This window comes from Hylobates moloch, unplaced genomic scaffold, assembly GCF_009828535.3.
Source record: "Hylobates moloch isolate HMO894 unplaced genomic scaffold, HMol_V3 SCAFFOLD_18, whole genome shotgun sequence".
Taxonomy (NCBI): Eukaryota; Metazoa; Chordata; class Mammalia; order Primates; family Hylobatidae; genus Hylobates; species Hylobates moloch.
In genome coordinates, this window is record NW_026652293.1 from 27430947 (window position 1) to 27456643 (window position 25697).

The 25697-nt window shown below is 36.1% G+C and overlaps 1 protein-coding gene across 1 annotated transcript in view; it reads right to left on the reverse strand.

Annotated features, from left to right (window-relative positions):
• The window catches only part of HMCN1 (hemicentin 1), a 443754-nt gene that overhangs the window by 162593 nt on the left and 255464 nt on the right, over nucleotides 1-25697 (reverse strand). The window contains exons 30-36 of the mRNA XM_032137046.1: nucleotides 24837-24991; nucleotides 15352-15630; nucleotides 14551-14832; nucleotides 13715-13823; nucleotides 12435-12604; nucleotides 11017-11171; nucleotides 7547-7670 (exon numbers count right to left, since the gene is read on the reverse strand). Coding sequence (XP_031992937.1) covers nucleotides 7547-7670; nucleotides 11017-11171; nucleotides 12435-12604; nucleotides 13715-13823; nucleotides 14551-14832; nucleotides 15352-15630; nucleotides 24837-24991 — 1274 coding nt within the window. The remainder of the gene's footprint in view (nucleotides 1-7546; nucleotides 7671-11016; nucleotides 11172-12434; nucleotides 12605-13714; nucleotides 13824-14550; nucleotides 14833-15351; nucleotides 15631-24836; nucleotides 24992-25697) is intronic.

Consider the following 25697-nt stretch of genomic DNA (forward strand, 5'->3'; position numbering starts at 1 on the left):
TATAACCAATGACAGACATAAACTCTACCACATCAGTAGTTAAATTAAATATAAATATATCAAATACTCCAATCAAATGGCAGAGATTGGCAGAATGGATTTTTTTAAAAATTCAACTGTATGTTGCCTATAATAGCACACTTTAGATTCAAAGGCAAATAAATTGAAAGTAAAAAGATGAAAAACAACATATGATGCAAACAGTAATGGAAAAAGTACTGTGGGGGCTATACTAATATCACACAAAATAGACTTCAAGAAAAACTGTTACTGGCAGCAATGTAGGACTTTAAAAAAATAATACAAAAGGTTAATTCATCAGGATATACCAATTATAAATATATATGTACATAACAACAGATCCCCAATATACATGGAACAATCACTGACAAACTCAAAGGGAGAAATAGACAATACAACTATAAAAGTTAAGAGACTTCAAAATCCCACTTTCAATAGTGGATACAACAACTAAACAGAAAATCAATAAAAAGATAGAAGACTTGTACAACCTATAACACAACTGGCACACATAGACTACTCCACCAGAAAACACATTCTTCTCAAGTGCAAATGTCATAGTCTCAAAGATAGCCTATATATAAGACTATAAGACAACTCTTGATACATTTAAAAGGACTATAATCTTACAGTGTATGTTCTCCAGCACAATGAAATTTAGGAACCAATAATGAAAGAAAATTTGAGAACTTCACAAATATGTGAAAATGAAGTAACACACTCCTAAATAACTATTGGTCAAAGGAGAAATCACATAATAGATAATATTTTGAGAGGAATAAAAACAAAAACATGCCAAAACTTGTGGGATGCACATAAAGAAGAGCCTAGACTGATTTGTAGCTGCAAACATCCATATTAAAAAATAAGATCTCAAATCAATAACCTAACATTCTACCTTAAGAAATCAGAAAAAAAGAAGAGTAAACTCTACCCAAAGCCAGCAAAAGGAAAAAAAAATTAAGAGTATATACAAATTAAATAGAGAATAGAAAAACAGTAGAGAAAATTAACAAAACCAAAAGCTGGTTCTTGGAAAAGATCAACAAAATGAAAAAGATTTCAGCTACACTAAGGCAAACAAAAATGAGAAGACCTAATTACTATAATCAGAAATGAAAGAGGGGTCATTACCAGCAATCTTACAGAAATTAAAAAAAAAAAAAACTGTAGGAGAAGATTACAAACAGTTGTATGCCAACAAATTAGATACCCTAGATAAAACAAAAACAATCTTAGAAAGATACAAACTACTGAAATTGACTGAATTGTACACTCTAAAAGGATGAATTTTCTATTTTGTGAATTATATCTGTGATCTCTTTGTGAATAACAAGCTCAGAATTTTTAACGTTCAACTCAAGAAACAACTGGGATCAAGAAGCACCCATAACTGACCTACAAAGATCTCATAATAAATCAGATAGTCTGATTTGACGCTCATTGTATTTCAACATAATTTTAATTTATAGCCTCAGAGGCTTAAAAAAAAATAAGCCAATTGCTTTTCTACTCCAAAGAATTAGAGATAAAAATTATTGCTAAGCATTTTTTTTTCTAAAAGACTTCTATTGTCTTCACAGCCAGACTTAGCAAACATAAAGATGTTATCTTAGCTAATTGTTTCAGATGTCCTCAAGGTAGTTTCCATATAAAACATATGCTTTAGGCCAGGCACAGTGGCTCACGCCTGTAATACCAGGACTTTGGGAGGCCGAGGCGGATGGATCATGAGGTCAGGAGTTCAAGACCAGCCTGGCCAACATAGTGAAACCCCATCTATACTAAAAAGACAAAAAATTAGCCAGGAGTGGTGGCAGGTGCCTGTAACCCCAGCTACTCAGGAGCCTGAGGCAGGAGAATCGCTTGAACCCGGGAGGCGGAAGTTGCAGTGAGCCAAGATTGTGCCATTGTACTCCAGCCCGGGCAACAGTGCTAGACTCCATCTCAGAAAAATATATATATATGCTTTAGAAATGTCAAAACATAATTCAGTAACTAAAAGAGGAAAGCTAATGACTAAAGGCCCTGTACAGAGAAGCTCTTTGGGTATAGTTACTAGTACATGGTATTTGACAAACAAGTGAACCAGAAACCCACTGAATCTTGGGGGCATTGTTTGCCAAATAATTATAATCCTGCGTACAAAGCACGTGATGGTTCAATGCCTCTAACACCAGAAAGTCTCCAACGTAAGTCCATACAGAAATATTTTAAAAGCCTGATTTCTTTCTCATTTTGAGGTTAAAAGTAAATACAAATATAAATTCCATTGCTCCCTTCTAGCACTGAAATGCAGTCTTGAAATTTAGGAGAACATTGTTCTAGATAGAGCAGCAATAAAGTAACAATATCTTATGATCTTATTTTAATAATAAGATGTCTGCATTCTCCAAGAAGAAGGTTGAATTCCATTCAATTTGCTGGATTTTTTTTCTTTTTCCAAAAGCTGCATGTACATATCATGCCAAAAACAGAATACCTTCTTCTTGACATATTGTGTGCTAGATTTTGCCTATTACTTCAATCACACAGGTCATGAATAGAGTTTTTCAAATCCTGGTTAAATTACAGGTAGTACATAAGCAATCTAAATGTAATTTTGGTGAGTTAATGTTCTCTATCTAGTGAAATTGTGAAATAGGGAGGAATAAATTAATCTATACCAAGAAAATCTTAGAGTCCTGAACTGAAGTTATCCATGAAAAAAGAAAAAGGTTCCCTACAACATTCCCGAGTCTCCTTTAAGCCACATTTGAGCTATTAAACAAAACACAGAAATGATAGAGGAACCATTTTTGAGTGGGTGTTAGCAGATGTTAGCCAAGCAAATACTTTTCAAAAAAAAAATAAAAATAAGGGGTGCTCTACTAATGTTTTTACCAGACAACTAATACAGACCCAAGAGAGTTCCTGGCCAAGAGTAAAGGCAGGAGGGACTTTACAGATATTTATCAAAATGGTGCGGTGAGAAGGGCCAGAAATCAAATACGTGTTTTGCCAGACAGTCTTTATGCTCTCATTTACAGATGCTGACTAGGAGCCAGGCACCAGGCTAAGATTTTCACATGTAGTCTTTCATTTAATCCTCACACAACCTCCATAACTGTGGTGTACTCTCTATCCTTCCCATTTTACAGATGAGGAATGTACGTTTTTATCCTGCAGTTATTAATTGGCAATATAGAAAAGTAAATTTGAAGCCACAATATTTTACTTTTTCTGGGTGTTTCGCCTTGGTTGATTTTTTTCCTGGGAAATATTTGTGTGCAGATAAAATGAATGCTTGGGCTATTAGACTCCAAATAATCATTTGTTTGTGGAAACATCTGTTGCACTTGGCAAATATCTGAGGTTTAGATATAATTTCATAGTTTGGTCTAGGGAATAAAAACTTCCAGAATTATTAAACTTTGATGATCAAAAAGACCACCTACTGAGGGCTCCTGCCCTTTATAAATGACAGAACTCCCCACCCTGGAAAACCCCATGAGAATGTTCCTCTTCTCTTGATCATGACGTCGTCTCCTAGTCCAGGAGACCAGGCACCCTTACTACAGCTTTGAGAAACAGCTTTTGCTATGATTAAGAAGAATGGTAGCATCTAAGATATTTTTATAAGAAAGGAAAACATTAAACGATTGAAACACTGAATATTTCTGGATGACAACTGTGGTAAATGCACATTTGCTGAATGTGTTATCCATCAATAAAGATTGGTATTAAAAAAAAAAAAAAACCTGGGCTGGGCATGGTGGCTCACACCTGTAATCTCAACACTTTGGGAGGCTGAGGTCGGCAGATGTCTTGAGCCCAAGAGTTCAAGACCAGCATGGGCAACATGGTGAAATCCTATCTCTACAAAAAGTACAAAAGTTAGCCAGGCATGGTGGCATTTGCTTGTGGTCCTCCCTACTAGGGAGGCTGGGGTGGGAAGATCACCTGAGACTAGGGAGATCCAGGCTGTAATGAGCCATGATCGTGCCACTGCACTCCAACTTGGGTGACAGAGTGAGATTTCGTCTCCAAAAACAAAAATAAAAACAAAAAATCCTGACTTCAAAAGTAACTACAGGGTTGGTTGATAAATTAATAACTGAACTTAATTAAATGAGGATTACTTCCCCATAGGTTTTGCAATGCCCTCTTTAATACATAGAACAAGAATTGTATGCAATACTTTGGGAGCATTCAAAGAGCAAGAGTATTAATGGGGCTAGTTCCTCTCTTGTTCCTTATACTGTAATTTCTGCTATTGACTGCTAAGTCTGATTAACTTTTTTATGAAACTAAATTCTCATAACTACGGTAATTGGAACAAACCAAATCCAAATTCAAATACTCAAGTATTTCAATGCATGGTGTCTTTTAAGCCATGCTTTTCACATCCTATTCTTTTATAGTTTTCCACATTAACTTGTAATATTAACCAATGAGGTCTTTTTGAAGTCTATCATCAACCAGTCTCTTAGAAATTCCTACATTTTTTAACATCTCCAATTATCAGTAAAGTTATTAATGCAAGTATTGAAGAGGACAGAGTCAGGTTTGGAGCCTTATGTGTCCAATGTGATGTTATTGTCATGAATGTCAAAGTGAAATGCCAGTTTTCTGTCTAGATTTCTAGATTCCCATCACATGCACTCAGCTAACTGCTTCTTCCAGGCTGATCACAATTAGTATCAGATTAGAAGTGCACTTCATCATTTATTCTCCCTTCAGGGAGATGAACTGTTACGTAGGCAAGTCATGATCATACTAGTTGAAATGTTTTAACCTACTACTACACCTTACTTTTATCCTGTGATTTGTATCAGGAAGATAGTTTTATATTCTCCCTCTGATTAAGCCATTTTTAATAAGCTCTTAAAATGACTAACCTTCTGCCTCTCTTTCATTTCACATTAACCCATATGTTTACCAGTCTGCCCCCTTCTCTTCGATGATTTTCCATGTAGACGTGCACCCTGATTGCATCTCCTGTCAACCAACATTTTGTTATAATATTCAAGTTTAGAGACTTGTGCCTTCTTAGGTATCAATTATGCTTTTTCTCTTCTGTTGTTGCTCTTTATTTGATGGGATACTTGATTTCTCTCACAGTCTCTGGTTTTCAGTCAGTCTTGACTACACTGACAAGTCTTTAGGCCAGTCTTTAGTGTCTAGGCCAATGTTTTTCCAAATATGGGCTCACAGACTACCTACATTAGAGGTGCTGTTTCAGGAGATCTGGGACTAGGCCCAGGAAGCTGTATGTTTAATATGTAACCCACATGTCTTTTAAGAATACTGAAATTTTAGAGCATCTGTTCCAGGCAGATTCTTCCAGGACTGGAGACATACACTCTACTCTTTATTATACAGCAGGGGTCCCCAACCCCGGGCCACAAGCTGATACCAGTTGATGGCCTGTTTGGAACTGGGCCACACAGCAGGAGGTGAGTGGCAGGAGAGCAAGCATTACCACCTAAGCACTGCCTCCTATCAGATCAGCAGCAGCAGTAGATTCTCCTAGGAGTACGAACCCTATTGTGAACTGTGCATGCAAGGGATCTGGGTTGCATGTTCATTATGAGAATATAATGCCTGATGATCTGTCACTGTCTCTCATTTCCCCCACATGGGACCATCTAGTTGCAGAAAAACAAGCTCAGGGTTTCCACTGATTCTACATTACAGTGAGTTGTATAATTATATAATTATATATTACAATGTTATAATAATAGAAATAAAGTGCACAATAAATGTAATGGACTTGAATAATCCTGAAACCATCCCTCTCCCTAGTCCGTGGAAAAATTGTCTTCCAAGAAACTGGTCCCTGGTGCCAAAAAGGTTGGCGGATGCTGTTATAGAGCATTCATTTAAGTATTTTAAAAACAGTCTAGAGAACAAAACATCCTTCTTTTTTAAAACATCTCAGGAAGTAGAAGTTAGCAAAGTTAGCTGCTACCATTTATTTAGTGTCTATGAAGTGGGAGATGTTTTATACCTATTATCTCTAAACCCTAAAATAATTATGGAAGTCAGATACTCATAGAAATTAAGTAGTTTATTCAAGGTAACATACATCATGTTTAGCATAGAATTTAAACCAAAGTTGGCCTGACTTCTAAGTGCCTAAGATGATTGTATCATGCCATTGTATCCCACTTCACTATTTCCTCTTAGCCAGTAGCAGAGACCAGGCAAGAACTGAACTTGATGGGAGAGGGAAGGTAAACAGCTTACAGAAGGAGAAGAGAAGGAGCCTCAGGGTAGGGAAATAATAAAGAAGAGAGAATTCCCCCCAGCATACTCTTAGATGGAAGTGTAAGTCTGAGTAGATGCTTGAGACAGCTGTAAGAGAGCACTAGGAAGAGATAAAGGCCTTATGGGGAACGAGGCAAATGCAAGGCAACTTACAGTACAGCAGGGTCAGCCTGTCCCCTAACCCCACTAGCATGGTCAGCCAATTGCAAAGTGGTTACATTCAGATATTGGTCTCCCAAATAAGGATTCAGGGAAAGAATAAAGACCCACGTGGTTTATGTATGTTGTGGTACGTATGTAGACATCCCTAAGTTAGGTGTTCATATTTCAGGGACTGGGAAAAGAATAAATTCATTTATTGGAAACATTTAGGAAACTGATGATTTGAATCTTTTTAACTGGTTGATTCAAATGGAAGAAAATGTGCGAAGAAGCAAATTAGAAGAATTCAATATCCAATGAAAACTTTTTCATTCACCTACTATTTACTGTTTTATTTGTTAAATATTTCTGACTGCCTACTGTATACCTGGAATTAAGCTAGGTGCTAGGACATTATTCTAGGTTTAATTGCTTGGTAAATGTGAAGTGAATATATGAATGAATAAATTAATAGAAGGCTGAACAAGAAATCATGTGAATTAGAGAAAATGAATAACGTGTACATGAAAATCTTGAACAGTTTTCTGCAAATATTCTGGCTACATTAGGAAAGTCCAACCCTCTAATTATTGGCCTTTTCTGATGAGCTTCTAGAGATCTGAAGTGGTATATTCAAGGTTATGTAGTCTTTCAAGTTTACTGTGAAGCTATGATTTTATTGAGGTGCTCCATGGCCACCCAGACTTTTTATTACAGCACATTGGAGAAAATCCTGAGCCAAAGATGGCTTCTACTCATTAAATCCTTCTTATAGGCAGGTAAGAAAATCGCAGACAAGATTAATAAACAATGCTGCCAACTTCTGTCTTTTCAACAAAAGTTATCTCTAGAAAGCTATAAGTTAACAGAATACAGGTAACTTAAAACACAGGATAGTGTATTTAATTATGAGCTCCAGTATGTCCTGTTTGACAACCTGAAAACTGAAGATCCTAACACGAGCAATGATAATTACAATAACGTAAAAAAAAAAAAAACCTAAGTTTTTTTTATACAGACTAATAAAATAAACACCTGTTTCTTTTATACTGTAATTCAATAAAAATGAGCCCACTATGTTTTTAAAAAGCGATACAAATATTCTTTTGTTAAGATGTAGAAATTACATTACCATGAACATGCAGTTGAATGTGCTGTTGTGTTTCTCCAGCTGCATTGGTAGCCACACATGTGTATCTGCCAGCATCTTCCAACAGGGTTTTGGCAATTTGTAGAACTCGACCAGAAGACTGTATCTAATTGGGGGCAGACAGCACAGAGGATTTTTGTACTTTATACTTGGATTTGAAAACATTCACTGAGACAGAAAAATTCATTTAAATTTATAATATCTAACAATATTTTCATGCCAATATCTTAATAAACTCTTGATAGACTAGAGCGAGTTCATATCGTCATGCACAAGACAATAGACTAGTCTGATTGAAAAGCCTTTTCTTATTCATTGGAAAACACAAAATAAAATAACCAGTAAGGCCAGCTTACTGGTATAGTCATACTGAATAAAAGACTTTAGCACTGAACTATGAAGTATGTGATGAAAATTTAAGCTATTTGAAAAAAAACCTGGCCACATTTATATAAAAATTCATAGCTTTAAAACAATGACTTTTTATTAAATGATCATGGGAGCCAGAAAAACAATAAAATTATAAAATATGAATAATGAGAATGAAGATAAATTTCTTCCTATTTTTCACAATTTCCCTCTTAAACCTATTGTAACTGGCCTCTGCCATTTTGAAAGTGGTGATTCAGAGGTTATTCTTTGAAACATACTATTCAGAGGTTACTAGTAACTTCCAGTCACAATATCCACCAGCATAGGTAGTAAGCTCATACTCTCCTCCACCATCTATAGCATTTGGTGTGGTTGACTACCAACTCCTTGAAAAGCTCTACTTTCTGGGTGTTAAAGATAAGCATTCCCTCAGTTCCAATTCTCTGACTTTCTTAGGAGATTACTTTTCAGAATCTGCTTCCTCTTCCTGTTCCACACCCAAGGAACATAGCTGTCTGATAGTTTTTTATCCAAACTCATGGCATCAGTGAAAAACTCTAATGCATTCTAAATTTACAGGATAGCCTCACTTTCTCTCCTGAGCTCTACATGTGTCCTTCCAGCAATCTGCTGGACAGGTTAGTATATCAAATTTAACATCAAATTCACTTGCACAAAATTAAGCTCATATATTTTCCCTTGTATTTCTAAAGTCTACTTCTGATTGCATGTTCCCAGTCTTGTTTAATGGCCCTCACTATTTTTCCAGTCATCTAGGTTTTGGAACCTACTTTGAATCCTATTAATTATGCTACTATATGTTTCTCAGATCCCGTTTTCCATTTCCACAGCCACTGTGGAATTATAATAGCTTCTTAACTGATGTTCCAGTGTCTCCAACCTCCCCAACTGTTAATCTATCTTGCATATTGTTGCCAGAATAATTTGTTTAAAATTCAAATTTGATCCTTTAACCAGTTTCCCATCAAAGTTCATTCATGGCTCTCCACCTTCCCGAGAATGAAATCTGAACTCAGCACAGCCCTCCAGGCTCACCACATTCTGACCCCAAATGATCTCTCCAAACTCTCCCATGTAAACTCCCACTTAACCTATTCTCCATTCATACTGTTATAAACATGTTAAGCAACACATTCATACATTTATATTCATGTCTGGACTATTATATGACAAGATCTTTAAATGCCATAATTTTTAAAGACCGAACTAGGTCAGTCCTCTCTCCTTTTTTGTCTTACCCTTTACTCTCTCCTTGGATTAACTCATCCATGCCCATGGTTTCAAATATTGTTGATGTGCCAATATGTCCAGCCAGAACTCTCCTTTGAGCTCCAAGACCATATACTCAATGATCTACTGACATCTCCACTAGTTGATCTCATAGTCACCTTAACCCCCCAACATCTAAAACTCAAATCAGTTTTCTCACCTCAAACTTGTCCCCCTCCAGTCTCTTATCTCATTGTATGGCAACACTAGCCATGCAGTTGTGTACGCTGGAATCCTAGGAGTCTTCCTTGCCACATCCCTCTCCTTCACTTTTCATAAAGAATCTTTCCTCAACCCCCAGTGATTTAACTAATAAATACCTCACCAATCTATCCAAGTATCCTCATCTACATGGCCAGCATATGAGTCGAAATTTCTATCTTTTCTCTCTCCTAGATAAATGTAACTAGGTTCTAATTGGTTTCTACATATCTATTATTGGCTCCTCCAATTTATTCTTTGGAATGGGTCTGGATAACTACTTAAAATTCAAACCTGTTCATGTCACTCCTCTCTTAAAACTCTTCAAAGGTCTCTCATTGCCTTAAAGTAAAAATGAAATCATCAACCTTACTTAAGTGCCTCCTACCTAGTCTTTAATATCACCTCTCCCTTGGTCTCTTCCTCAGCCCACTGGCTGGCTTTCTGGTCCTCAAGAGGTGCCATGATCTCCTTTGCTTTGTTTGCCCATGCACGTATTCCTGAACCACTCTACTCCGTTCTCTTCTATTAATTCACCCATTTAACTTCTATGAAGTCTTCCGAACTCTAATCAGGGCTTTTCCCATAAATTTTCCTCATTCTAGAAGGCTTTGCTTTTCTCATTACATGTTCTTACACCTCTAGGTTTTCTCTTAAAATCATTCATTACGGGTTGTAATCCTACTTTTGTATGATAATATAATAAATACCTGTCTCCCAGGTAAACAATTGTTTACTTTCACTATGGCTGAAGGCTAAAAACGGAATCTTTCACTTGCAAAAAGATGTGAGATTATTTCCATTGGATTTGGAATAGGAATTAAAAATTAACAGATAACCACCACGTCTACTAAAAAATGAACATAACATATCTCTCATTAGGGAAAACTCACAAGTAAAATTCAAGCCCACATTAGTCAATTAACTTGATCCTATTAGCCAAATCTATTAATTCTGATTTCAAATGTATCCTTTAGATTATCCAGATTTGAAATCTATCATCTATCTATCTATCTATCTATCTATCTATCTATCTATCTATCATCATCAATCTACTAATTTAACAACTATGTACTGAGATACAGTTATATGCCAGGGACTATACTCACTATGAAGGATAAAAAAGTGAACTTATTCAATTTTTTTTGAATTGAGTCTTTGCCCTCTTGAAGCTTATAAACTAATTCTTAAAAATATTTTTCAAGACTTATTTTACCTACATTTATGTAAATATGACTTTATCTTAATTTTACTCAATGGTGAACATTTTTGGCTTATTACTGATGAACATCATTCATCTGTGAGACACCAGTTTTTTAACAACTAAATTAGGCATAAATCAAAATAATATAAATAATGATCACTATCTTAAAATCAGTATCATTGTTAAAGTTAGTCTTTAATTCCATTCTTCAAATCAAAATATTGTTAAATTCTTAAAAACTCTAAGAAAAATGCATATTATTTTTAATAAATTTTCTGCAAAATCTGTCCAACAGGAAAATCTACAGTTAAGAAAGAATAATTTGATATTTCCAGGAAGATCTATGTAACTTTCCCAGTTTAGGCTGAGTAATATCTACACTTACTTTAAGGTTTCCTTGGGCAGTGTTCACAGGCTGGTCATCTTTTAACCATGTAATAGAAGGATTTGGAATCCCATTGGCTATGCACTGCAAGGTGACAGGCTTGTATTTTACCACAACTCTCTCAGAAAGGCCTGAGGACTTGATTGCTGGAGGAACTGTATTTAAGGAAGTGGGAGAGGGAATGAAACCATAATCAGTGGGGTCGAACTTAAAAATATGTATGCAAGAACCTGAAACCTTAAAATTTAGGGAAAAAAAAAAGCAAATCCCTATTTTAACAATGAAATACTTTCATCACATGCATTTAATTTATAATTTTTTAAGCAAGTTTATAGATTAGTTACTTCTTAACTATGGATTTTTAAATCTCCAAAGAATAAGTAAAATGTATTTATGGCTACCGTAATCCACATGTATATTTGGCTTATATCTTTTGGTGTGTTTTACTAATCTATAATGACCCTCCCTTTCTCTAGAACTACTTCATTAAGTCAAGGTGGATTTCTAGCCATATTTATACTGCATGACTCTGCCCACTGCATGGCTGATTGAATGTGGAATTGTAACTTTATTTAAACTGGGCCTGCCAGATTTCTTCCCTCAGGAATTGGGACTGAGACTGAAAAACAGGGTTATCTATATTCCATCATGGGACGTGGGACTAAAAATCAAGAAAACAGCAGTCTGCAGAGACAGAGGGAGAATAAAGTTGACATTCATAGATACTCCTTGTGGTTTCCACGTGGCTCTCCAGTTTCTCGCTCCAGTCCTCCGTTCCCAAGTTCTGCCAGCAAGTGAGACACATAATACCCTGGCAGAGAATTGCTTCTGTCATTAGAGTAATGGTTATAATCCTAATGTGCCAGTTTTGTGAATGTACTTATGTCCCTCAGATGCTTCAATTGCATCTTCAGCCACCATTTCTGGAAACTACTGTATTCACCATCCCTCTTGTTTTGGCTAAACCCTTAAACGCTTACATAACCCCTTTACTTGGAAGTTGCTCCATGCTTCTTCCTAACATTTAAATTCTTTCTTTCTTTCTTTCTTTCTTTCTTTCTTTCTTTCTTTCTTTCTTTCTTTCTTTCTTTCTTTCTTTCTTTCTTTTTTCTTTCTTTCTTTCTTTCTTTCTTTTTCTTTCTTTCTTTCTTTCTTTCTTCCTTTCTTTCTTTCTTTCTTTCTATTTCCCAGAGTTATTTTGGCTACTGTCTACATGTATTTACATGATACATCTTGGTTGAGTCTCTGGGTCAATAAAGTAACTAAAAAATCTGTCATACAACTGAAATTCACATCCTTTACACTACCTTCCACAACTCAGGATTTATTCACATTATTGAGCTACAATCTGAGTTAGATAATAAAACAATGCATAAATTAATTTAAAATGCAAAGCTCCTGTCCCTTCTTCAGCATACCATGAACAGTCACTTCAAATTCCTTCTTGTGGTCTCCAGCAGTATTTGCTGCCATGCACCGATAAAGGCCTGTGTCTGACACTTGAGCCTGAGCAATAACCAGTTTGCGTCCATTTAATAAGATCTTGAATCCATCCCTTTCATCAATTAACTGGCCATCCTTCAGCCACCTATAGAAAAAGGCAAAAGGAAGTCTGGATAAATATTTTAAGTAAATCATATTCTAGAAGATTATATAAAGTTTCTATTGTATATTTGTCCAATTTCCTAGTTGCTTACTCTGAAAAATAAATTGTAAATGAAAAAGAGAAGCAAAAAGGAAACCTGGCCTAACACAGAGCTGGCATATTGTTGGAACCCAATAATTATGTGTTGAGTTCTTTATTCTTCTACTAATTTTAGGCTACAAAAAAACGGGGAAATATTGGATTGTTTGTAATACAAAGGATAAATGCTTGAGGTGATGGATATCCCATTTACCATGACATGATTATTACGCATGCATACCTGAATCAAAATATCTCATGTAACCCATAAATATATACACCCACTATGTACCAAAAAAATTTAAAAATTAGAAAAATAAATTAATTAGAAAAGAGACAAGTGCTCCTAAATACTACTCTCTTCAATGTTTAATAACTAGCAAAACATACACAATCTTAAAACAACTATAAACAAAACTTTGAAATCATATAGCATTTTATTTTTACATTTCTGAATTTCACATTCCAGTTAGTTTTATAATCATGTGTGAACATATCTCATTTCCTTCACTGACTAACTCTTCCTCTGCATGTCCCATAGTGACTTGGAAACAAAAGCTAAATATTCAACACATGCTTTGAAAATTAAAGAAACAAAGAATTGGTAAACACATACTCATGTTAACTTTCTCTATTTACCTAGTATGTCTGGTATACTTCTTTTTATTTAGTAGTCTGTTAAACATTTCAGTACCTCAGGGAAGTCTGCCAATGCTGCTTAATAGACTGTCTCTGTGAACTAAATATGTAATTTCTAGACCATACAATGGAATTCCTCAAAATATGTAATTTCTAAGTCCATACAATGGAATTCCACTAATTGAGCAAATTTAGGTGCCTTTGAACTATCAAGTAGACATTGCCTTGTATATAGAGCATGTCTTTTAAAAGAGGAATATAAAGAATACAATTTCATACAATCCTTTTTAATGACACAGAACAGCTTTGAAGATAGCTCTAAAACACTCAAAACAAAAAGCAGGAGGTATTTGGAAGACATACCAAAACCCTTACATGATAGTTGGTGGGGGAGAGCCTGTCACATGACAATCTAGCTCCAGTAAGTTATTAACCATCACAATGAAGTAAGATGTTTCATCTCCTCCTTCTATAGCTGGTGGCACTAGAAAACAACAGGAATGTAACACTCAAAGAAATGTGTACAACAAAAAGCACACCATCATATGAAGCAATAATACATAGCAGTTCAGAAGATTGATAAGTATCATAGTAGTTTGATACATGAAGGGGACTTGAAATGCACTGTAAATACATTTTACAATAAACACTTGTCAGGATCAATAAACATACTTTTAACATATCATACCTATTCCTCCATCTAGTACTATGGTGCCACTGATGCCAGGTGAATATAAAGTTGATTCATATTTTATATTGTTTATTTTCATAAGCACAAGAGAAAGAAACCCTCAAAATTGGGCATCTATTCAAAAGCCTTCAATTTGTAGATAAAGACACTGAGTTTCAAGGTTGTAAGATGACTTTCCAAGGCCCAGAGACTAAGTTTCCTGTTGTCTGGCACAATGCTTATGACAAAAGGCCATGTTGTTGCTCACTGCAATTAGACACTGTCATAGACGTAAAAATGTAGCTATGCACTTGCAAATATCAAGTATACTTATCAAAATCAGTGGAAGGTTTATGTAAGATTCTACAACCTGAGACTCTGGTGACAGATCCACCCCTTGGTAATGTGCAATCCACGGTTGCACAGAGGACTTATACCTTCTTTTAGATTGTTTTATTATTACATGAACAAAAAAGTATTTAACAGACTAATCAGGTTTTGCCATGAATCTGAGAACCCAGGCAGCGGCATCCTTATTTACCCAAGACATCAACTTCATATTTGATTTCCTTTTCTCCTGCCACACTGGTAGCCACGCATATGTACTGTCCCTGATCAATTTCTTGGGCACTCTTGATTTCAAGTTTCTTCCCACCAGCTTCTATGCGGATATTGTCATTAGCTTTCACAGGTACACCATCTTTCAACCAGGTGAGAATGGGAGAAGGGTTTCCAGCAGCTTTGCACTCCAGTGTCAGAGAATGAGCAATAACTACTTGCTTATTCAAAGGCGTGGCCAAGTCGCCTTCAATCATTGGAGGAACTAGGGAGAAACATAGCAATATTTCAGGCAATTATTTGTGTGGTCACAAAATACATTCTAATGAAATAAAGAAGAGTTTTTGTTCTTACTCATAAGTTTGACCATTAAAATCTACCTATATGCCTGTCTCCCTCTAAGCTATTGAGGAAAGAATTTCTTGGTTCAGCTAATCCATAACTGTCCTAATTATTCTGGAAACTCTACACTGTCTGGCTTATAAAGGACAAATAGTACAGAATGATCTTAGCCCCAACAACTACTTTGCCTTTTCAGTAATAGCCAAATTGTCTAGATGCTCCAAGTGCCATGACAAAGGTTAATTGAATGAATGGACACCTTCTTGCTAACCTTAGGTTTTAAAAATATTTTTCTAAATCATGGAACAAATTCTTCCAATTCCTATCCATGCATATTGAAAAAGACAAACCCACCAAGGATTATTAGTGAATAAATTGGATATTTGCATATTAGAAAGCATAAGTAAAAATGTATATAATTAAAACATATGTTGTTCCTTACCATAGACATCCACATGGAATGATTTTTCAGCAGTTCCAGCAACATTGGCTACGTGACACATATATGTTGCTGAATCAGAGACCTGTGCTCGAGGAATATGAAGATATTGTCCTTTATCAATATAAAGTGCTTGTGAGCTGGACATGATTGGCTGCCCGTCCTTATACCAAGTAATGGCAGGCATTGGAAGTCCCCGTGTTTCACATTCCAGTTTAATAATGCTGTTGATCAATACTGATATGTCTGTGGTGACATTTCCTCCTTTAATACTAGGTGGAACTATAAAAGATTTCAGAACAAAAACAAGTCATCTAAGTTTCAGCATCTTCATCAAAATCTTAAATGCTATAGATGTTTAAACAATGCATTTAATTAAAGACAATTAGGAAGTCTGTGGTTTATCTCCTGATAATGAGTTTCCTCTATTGTCAAAACCATCTTTATCATTCCCCTTTTGGGTTTCAGATTTCAGTAAAAACAGTCACAGATTCCATTTCAGGGAGTCATTTAGGTTCAAGATCATAGTAGAATAACTAAGATAGTTATGTTTAACCAACAAAGCAAAACAAAATAAAACCCCACTCAAAGTGGACACAGCAAGTTTCAAATCAGGCCAAGGGAGCAAAAATGTCACATGTAGTACAACTGTATGCCCTCTCCCCAAGAAATACTAAAGATCTAAGTGTTTTCAGAACCAGCTATTCATAATAGCTGCAGAGTCTTCAATTTTTGCTTCTTGCTATTTTTTTCTTTTTTTGGGGGGGGGAGGTGGGGACTGCCAAGACTCCATTCACTCAACTTTACTCATCCAATTGTCTACATGTGTGTCTCCTACAATTCAGCAACCACGTCTGGCCTCTCACACTACATAAGGGCTGTGCTGCTCAAAAAACAACTCAAGTCACCCAGTCTCTGCTGCAAATTCTAAATATGGTCATTCCAGGATCATGCTGTCATTGCAACAATTTTAAAGAAATCAAACGGCATGTGTATGAATTTGAGTATCAATGTAATCTTATAAACTTTTAAGTATCAATATAATCTATATAAGTATCAATATAATCTTATAAACTTTTAAGTTTTAGAATAGAATATTTGATAGAATGTTTTTCTTATGGTTAAGCTAGGATTATGGATTTTGAGAGGGAGACCATACAGGTAAAGTGCCATTTTCATCACATGCTACCAAACGTACATACTATCAACATGACTTATCACTGAGACCTGTGCTAAGTTATGTTGATAGCATGTACCTTTGGTAACCCGGCTAAGGTAGTGTTTGCCATATTTCTCCCCTGTAAAGTTACTCTTTTTCTTCCCCTTTCCTTTGAAGGCAGTCCTTATTCCAGCCTATAGAAATGGAGTAAGCAGTTATGTTCTACTTCTATGAATGGGGACTATCTACATAATTTATTTATAATTCTTCTCTATGGAAGATGTGTCTCTTCTTTTCATTTTATTTAGTCAATCACTTATTTATAGCAATATGGACTCATAGAAATTTAAATGCCTTGGGTTACATCCAGTACTACATTACTTATCCAGTTTTGGCTATTGGGAGGTCTTTCAGTTGGCTCTTAAGTCCCTTCAATATACTCTCACTATTTTATTTTATTATTTTATTTTGTTCTGTTGTTTGCACTCACTTTCTTACTTTCAGCCTTACTACATGCTCCAGCATCATCCTGTGTATTCCCTGCCCCAGCTCCAGACTTAACCATTTCTCCAAAGAGCCTGGTCCCTTTTAATGGAAAAGGATATTAGAAAACAAGATCTGGATGCTGAGTGGTGTACCTTAATATTTTCTGGTAATCATTCTTAGAACTAGTCCATACTGACAAACATTTATGTACACCTATTTTTCTCACACATAACTTAAGGCAAGATCTACTATACTTTGAGGTGAATTCAATGATAGAATCATTTTTCTGTCAGGAGGCTTACTATAAATATCTGCGGTCAATCAACTGTGGCCCACGGGCCCAGAGATGCTAAGCTAAAAATGGCTTTTACATTTTTTATTTGTTGAAAAAAATCAAAATAGTAACATTTTGTGGTGTCCGAAATTGGTGGGTTCTTGGTCTTGCTGACTTCAAGAATGAAGCCACGGACCCTCGCGGTGAGCGTTACAGTTCTTAAACGTGGCGTGTCCAGAGTTTGTTCCTTCTGATGTTCGGATGTGTTCGGAGTTTCTTTCTTCTGGTGGGTTCGTGGTCTCGCTAACTCAGGAGTGAAGCTGCAGACCTTCACGGTGAGTGTTACAGCTCTTAAGGCAGCGCGTCTGGAGTTGTTCGTTCCTCCCAGTGGGCTCGTGGTCTCGCTGGCTTCAGGAGTGAAGCTGCAGACCTTCGCGGTGAGTGTTACAGCTCATTAAGGCAGTGTGGACCCAAAGAGTGAGCAGTAGCAAGATTTATTGCAAAGAATGAAAGAACAAAGCTTTCACAGTGTGGAAGGGGACCCCAGCAAGTTGCCACTGCTGGCTTGGGCAGCCTGCTTTTATTCTCTTATCTGGCCCCACCCACATCCTGCTGATTGGTAGAGCCCGAGTGGTCTATTTTGACAGGGCGCTGATTGGTGCGTTTACAATCCCTGAGCTAGACACAAAGGTTCTCCACGTCCCCACCAGATTAGCTAGATACAGAGTTTCGATTGGTGCATTCATAAACCCTGAGCTAGACACAGGGTGCTGATTGGTGTGTTTCCAAACCTTGAGCTAGATACAGAGTGCCGATTAGTGTATTTACAATCCCTTAGCTAGACATAAAGGTTCTCCAAGTCCCCACCAGACTCAGGAGCCCAGCTGGCTTCACCCAGTGGATCCCGCACTGGGGCTGCAGGTGGAGCTGCCTGCACAGCCCTTGGGTGGTGGATGGGACTGGGCGCCGCGGAGCAGGGGGCAGCGCTCATCGGGGAGGCTCCGGCCGCACAGGAGGCCACAGAGGTGGGGGAAGGCTCAGGCATTGCAGGCTGCAGGTCCCGAGTCCTGCCCCACAGGGAGCAGCTAAGGCCCAGCGAGAAATCAAGCACAGCGCCGGTGGGCCGGCACTGCTGGGGGACCCAGTACACCCTCCGCAGTTGCTGGCCCAGGTGCTAAACCCCTCATTGCATGGGGCCAGCAGGGCCGGCCTGCCGGCTGCTCCGAGTGTGGGGCCTGCCAAGCCCACACCCACCCAGAACTCCAGCTGGCCGCAAGCGCCAGCACAGCCCCAGTTCCCGCTCACGCCTCTCCCTCCACACCTCCTCGCAAGCTGAGGGAGCCGGCTCCGGCCTTGGAAAGGGGCTAGCACAGTGCAGCGGCGGGCTGAAGGGCTCCTCAAGTGCCGCCAAAGTGGGAGCCCAGGCAGAGGAGGCGCCGAGAGCGAGCAAGGGCTGTGAGGGCTGCCAGCACGCTGTCACCTCTCATTGTGAGATGTAAAAATTATATGAAACTCAAACTTTAGTGTCAATAGAGTTTTGTTGAGATACAGTCACATTAATTCATTTATATATTGTCTAAGGCTTTTACTCTACAGTAGCAGAGTAAAGAGTTAAAGCAAAAACCAAATATGGTATTCTCATTGCTTCTACCTCTGTTCAGCTTACTGTAAATTTTGGTGGCATAGTTACAACTGATAGCATTTTTGGTGCTATGCATATCACCATACTGTGATATTTTATTTAATTTCATCACTAGTGAATACTCCTCATGTCCGAACAAGAAAAAAATAGTGAAATATCTAATTTTTAAAGACACAGCACAGTGTGGAGTATTTCATCAAATTAAAGGGAAAAATACTGTGTTTATTTTGTAACACTGTACCTGTTCTAATAAACACTAGACTAAGCAGCCACCATAATATTCCCAATTTTTAAAAATCAACAGTTTGAAAAATTAGAAAACATAAAATTAAATGTTTTATCATAGCAAATTTCTTCACAAAAATAAAAAGCCAAAATAAGGCTACAACCAAACTAAATTTCTGAGAGGCTCATTTGTTAGTCAACCAAGGAAAGCCATTTACCAATGGTGATTTAATTAAATCAGATATGATTTCAGAGGCAAAAGAAACGTGTCTAAAGAAAATAAATGCATTAAGGATTCTCAGCCTTTCAGTAAGAATAATTGCTTGAAGAGTTGAGAACACTGGGAGCAACATCAATAGTCAATTTTTTTTTAAGACAACTTTTCCTCAATAGTATTCTTGGCTTTTGACAAGTTGACAGATGTTACTGACACTGCTCACCTGTTCTTGTTTATTTGAGGAACCAATGAAAGTACAAAAAAAAAAAAAAAAAAAAACAACCTGAAGGATTAGCCTCTTAGAGCGGTCTGTGAAACAACTACAGACAAAAATATTTTCAGAAAATTTGAAAAAAACACTAATTTATTATAACCTGAAGCAGAATCTTTTAAGATTTGTTACAATTGATGTGGGTAAAAATATACGTGAAGCAAAAAAAAAAAAAAAAGGCTTAGACAAGTTTACAAAGCTTATTACAATGTAAAGTGTTAAAAAAAAAATCTGTTTTTTCATTGTGTTATTCGCCAGCAAGCACTTTGTGTAAAAGATTCGGGTGTCATTGAACCAGTAGTGTTAAATGGTGTATTTTGTTTGCTCTCATATAGTTAAACATCATCAGTTCTATGACTTTTTGTTAGAAGTCGAACTGAATATCTTGACTGGCCTTACCCACACAGCAGGTCAATGCGTTAGTGGTGATGAAGTTTCACTGCACTTTTTTTGAGCTCAGGGCTGAGACTGAACTTCTTTCTGAATGAAAAGAATCATTCTTAAACACTTTTATTGAATACTGATTGCTTTTGGAAATTAGTTTTGCTGTAAACTTCATAGTGTTTCAAAATGAGTCCAACCCCAAATTACCAGACCAAAAAAGTACATACATGCAAAATATATACCATGGTAGTCATTGTGTTGTTTTAGTCACAAGTCATGTCAAGCAGCTTTATGCATTCTCCATGCTGTCAAAAGTTCAAGCAAAAAGTGAGATCTAGATTCCTCCACAAATTTGCAGTGGATGTATTCTCTGAGCTCAAATTACAGTTCTAGCAGTGTGTCACACCTTGAGGCAAATGCAAAGAAAATTTTCACATTCAAAATCTAGTTATCTTTGAAAGTGAGGGCTTTCCGCCTAACCTTCACCTAGAATTTATTAATTGGCAAATATCAAGAGAAGAATATAACATTCTGTAAATGTCTTCCAAGCAATGAATATGCACAATTAAAATAATGTGCCCATGAAATGGTATCAGTACTAGGCAGTACTTATCTGTATGAAGAGACATTTTGAAAGATGAAGTAGGTAAAATCTCATTAAAAATCACCAGTAGGCTGGGCGCGATGGCTCACGCCTGTAATCCCAGCACTTGGCAGGCTGAGGCGGGCAGATCATGAGGTCAGGAGTTCGAGACCATCCTGGCTAACACAGTGAAACGCCATCTCTAATAAAAATACAAAAAAATTACCTGGGCATGGTGGCGGGCACATATAATCCCAGCTACTCAGGAAGCTGAGGCAGGAGAATCGCTTGAACCCAAGAGGCGGAGGTTGCAGTGAGCCAAGATCATGCCACTGCACTCCAGCCTGGGTGACAGCAAGACTCCCTCTCAGGAAAAAAAAAAAAAAAAAAACAGTAGCAGATGAACATTTGCAATTGATTTTGATGATAGAGAATACTAACTTCAAATTTCAATTAAGTGAAATGTTTCCCCACAAAATAACTCTATTTTTCTCATTAGTAGACTTGTATTACAAAAAGTTTATAATTTAAAAAACTATCAAATAAATGGAATTTCACAAACAAACAATTTTGTAGAAATTTGTTTCTCTCTTATTGTATAAGTATCTATATTATCTCCTTGATTTTGCCTAATGGTCTGCAAAGCCTAAAATATTTACTATATTGTCCTTTATAAAAAAGGTTTGCGAAGTCCTGCTATAGGTAATTAATTAACAAAATTCAAGCTACTATTTTGAAATCCTAAGAAAGAGCATTTTACTCATGATTTAAATTTTAATTTTGATTGAGATTATTTATATCATATATTCATCTACAAATGCCTATCAAACTTTGGCTCAAATTGCGTAAATCACTGGCTAGCCTAACTAGTTGGATAATATATTAACGAAACCAAGAACACAGGTTCAAACAAATCCACGTATTTCATGAATACTTTAGAAAGGAATATCATTTGTATCAGGAAGGATCTACTTTAAAAGTTTGTATTTATGAAAATGAGAAAAATTACTCAAAGAATATTTGCAATTGATGGTGTAATAACATAGTATCCACTGCTTAAATTTGACAAATACATAAATATTTTACTTCCTGTTTCATTTTAATTCATACATATTTGCCAGAGAACTCTACTTCCATTTGGGGGAAGGGAATACAAATAAAAATTATGAATACACTGCTCATTAAACTGTACATATATATGCATGTATAGATACACCCATGTACCCCCACACACACATGCATACATACACACAGGCACAGACACACACACACACACACACACACACACACACACCCCTCAAGACTTTTATACAATTTAGGGCAGGAGTTTCCAACCCCTGGGCCATGGAAGGGTTCGGATCCATGGCCTGTTAGGAACTAGGCCCTACAGCAGGAGGTGACAGACGAGCAAGCATTACCACCTGAGCTCTGTCTCCTGTCAGCTCAGTGAGGGCATCAGATTCTCACAGGAGCGCGAACTGTATTTCGCAGGCTTCTCATGAGAATCCAACTAATGCCTGATGATGTGCAGTGGAACAGTTTCATTCCACAAAACCGACCCTGGTGCCAAAATGGTTGGGGACTACTGACTTAGGGTAGCTCTCAAACCTCCAAAACTCATCTGTGGACCTCAGTTTACAAATCTTTGCCCCAGAACTACTAGTAAATCTGCACAATCTCCCGATGATAGGATATTAAAACTTCATTTACTTTTTTCCGTCTTTGATATTCTTCTTTTTCTTTTTTATCCTCCGTCTCTTTTATTTTTCTCTATTTTGTCTCAGTTTCTTTCCTTATTCAGGCACAATGTTCATTTATACCTTGTAAGTATATCAACCCACCTGTTTCATTCTCATATCAGTAAGTAAGGAAAAGGAATGAATCAAGTGTAGTATGAAACACACTCTCAATCTGAAATCTACATATATATTCTTTACAGTTAGCCAAAGCATGATACCTGTTTTATTTTTTTTTTCCATTTTAAGAACAAAAGGATTTTCAGAAGTGAAATAAATTTAAGCTTAAGAGATGCAGGCGAGCATTGCTAAAGAGGAAATGGCACTATTTCCTGAATTATAATACTCAAAACTTCGCTACATTACAATGCCTTTTATCTCAGACAATCCCAGAAGGTTTAATCATTATACAGCCCTATTTTCTGGGTGCCTGGGGGCATCATACAGAGTGAACAAGATGATCTAAAATGAAAGAACCCAAGTCCCATGGAAATAAGAATCTTATTGAATCACCAAAATGTATTTATCACAGATCCTGGCAAAAATACAATAGTGCAGAGAAGACTACTCAACAGCTTGGGAAAAATATTGCACCTATTGTTTAAATGTCTGGCTCTGGTGGGAAGCCAATGGTACCAATAGCACTTCTGTTTAACTTGGATGCTTGTATAGTTAATCTTTCAGCAATGTTATTCGTTTTTAGAGAACATGTCTTTTCATGACTAATTTCTTCCAAAGGCTTTTATTTATAGATATAAATGATTTAAAAGCCTGTATTAAATATAATTTCTTTGATTCAAGAAAGCTATTTGAACTTTACATAAAGACAGTAACATTTAAGAAGGGAGATTTGGAAAGCAATTAAATTATATAGAAATCAAGCTAGATTCTATATGTACGTTAAGTTTTAATATGATACAATCACTAATTAGATCATGATAAATGAATAACATTTATTGGGCTCTTACTATAAGCTCAATAATCCATGTAAAGTATCTAGCATTTGATCTTCACAATAATACTACTGCATAGGTACTATTATTATCCGCATTTTAAGGCTGAGAAAACTGAAGCCCAGAGGGTTTAGGAAATTTATCCACAGTCACAAAGCTAGTCAGTGGCAGTGGTTGGGCCTCAACACAAACCCTTATTAATTACTCAATCAGTGTTGTCCAGTAGAAATCCAATGCAAACTCACATATGTAATTTTAAATTTTCTAGTAGCCACATTCAAAAATATGGAAAGAAACAGAGGAAATTAATTTTAATAATACATTTAACTTTGCCCAATATATCCAAAATAATATTTTGGATATAACCAATGTAAAGTTATTATTAGATATATTACATTTTTCATATTAAGCTTTTGATATCTGGTGTGTATTTTATATAACAGTGCATCTTAGTTTGGACTAGCTACATTTCAAGTGCTCAATAGCCTCACGTGGCTAGTGGCTACCATATTAGACAGCGTAACACTAGACCATTCATTCATTTAGCAAATATTTCTTGAGACTTGCTATGTATCAGACATTAAAGTAGGGAACATGCAAGACAGAAGCCTACTCTTATCAAGTTTAAATTCCTGGGAAAGAAATAGATCATAAGTAAATAAACCTACAATTAAGCAATCAAATATCAGATAGTGATGTGTGCTGTGAAAACAAGACAGTAAGTAGGTGACTGCTTTTAATGGGAAGATCCTATGAGAAGGTGATATTCTAAGAGGTGTCTAAACTTTCCTTGAGCACCATACACCATGGAAAGACAGAAGATAGTGCAGTGAGCACTACAGGTCTATTGAGTTCTATTCCTTTCTATTGTATAAATCTTTGTGCTGGAAACATAATATTCATGTGCCTACCTATGGCTCCACTGGTAAAAATTAAAATGAATTTGGCAATCACATTCCTCAGAAGAGGCTGATAATGTTAGGGAAAATAAGAGCTACATATATTTGGTGGGGACACAGGTGGGAGAAAACAGTAGCACAAACACATAAGGCATTTAAAAGATAATCACATGGTCAGGATAAAGGCCACGATGGAATTAAAATAGAATAATAGAATAATTGAATTGTCAGGATAAAGGCCACGATGGAATTAAAATAGAATAATTGAATTGTCAATAATTGAATTGAACTGCATATCATCAACTTCACTCTATTTCATAAATCTCTATAATTTTTAAAGTTTGTTTTGTTCCTTTCAAAGATACAGACATTTGGTTTGTGTATATACTAACCAATTAGGAAATTCTTGCTCTCTCTAAATGAGATTATATAAAAATCACTAGATCTCTTGAAGACATCCATATTTAATGAAAAAAGGCATTAAAATTTGATCTAATATTCTAGCCTTTCAAAACACATGAAGATAGGCTCCTTCTTCTCTTGAAGTATGTAGTATTCCAAATTATTCAGTATGAAATAAGAGCGTAGTTACCAGTAAACCCTGCTTTTCAACTTACAATGACAGCTGACAATAAAAAGCATAAGAAAATCACACTTACTATAGATAGTCAGTTTTATATCCTTGGCTTGTTTGCCAGCTGCATTAGACACAGTACATTGGTAGCGCCCCTTGTCACTTCTCCGTGCATTCTTTAAATGTAAGACTTGTCCTCTGTCTAGAAGTTCAACATTAGGATCGCCCAAAAATAAAGGCCTAGAAAAAATAAAATTTTATTCCATGGGTCTATTTTCAGTTTTTCACATTTCTTATTTATCACAACAAAAATAATTAGTACAGGCTAAAAATATAAGTAAAAGTTAATTTAAAAAAATAAAATATTAGCACTCCAAGAATAAAAGTTTCAAACCACTTTACTAACAGAAGTTAGATAATCACAAATATCTCTTTGAGATGAAAAGTTTCCCCATTTCAAACTTAAATTATATAATAATATTAATAGAAATCCAGTAGTGTCATTATTTGTTTTATTCATTCATCCATTCTTATTCTTTCTTTAGTTTTTTTTCTATTTTTTGGTTTGCATAGCTAAAATTCTACCATTATCTGGAAAAGAAAAATTAAGAGTTTTAAATATTACAGTATAGATTTTGGACCAAATAATATTATTTTAAAATAAGATCATTATAATATCTAGAAGAGTATTCACAATATGATGAATGGTTATTTTTACTAAAGGCAATAATCACACCAACTTCTCTAAAAATAAGTATTGTAATAAATACAAATGTTTACATAATCATAAATATTGAAAGATATTTATGTCAAAAGAAGATTGTACATGATGGTCAAGGAAGTCTTTTTCTACTATACAGAGTCATTTACTGACTACTATAAAATGCTCAGTTTATGTAATTAGCAGCAGTTTTATTTTAAAATTTGGTTGTTAAAGTCTATGATG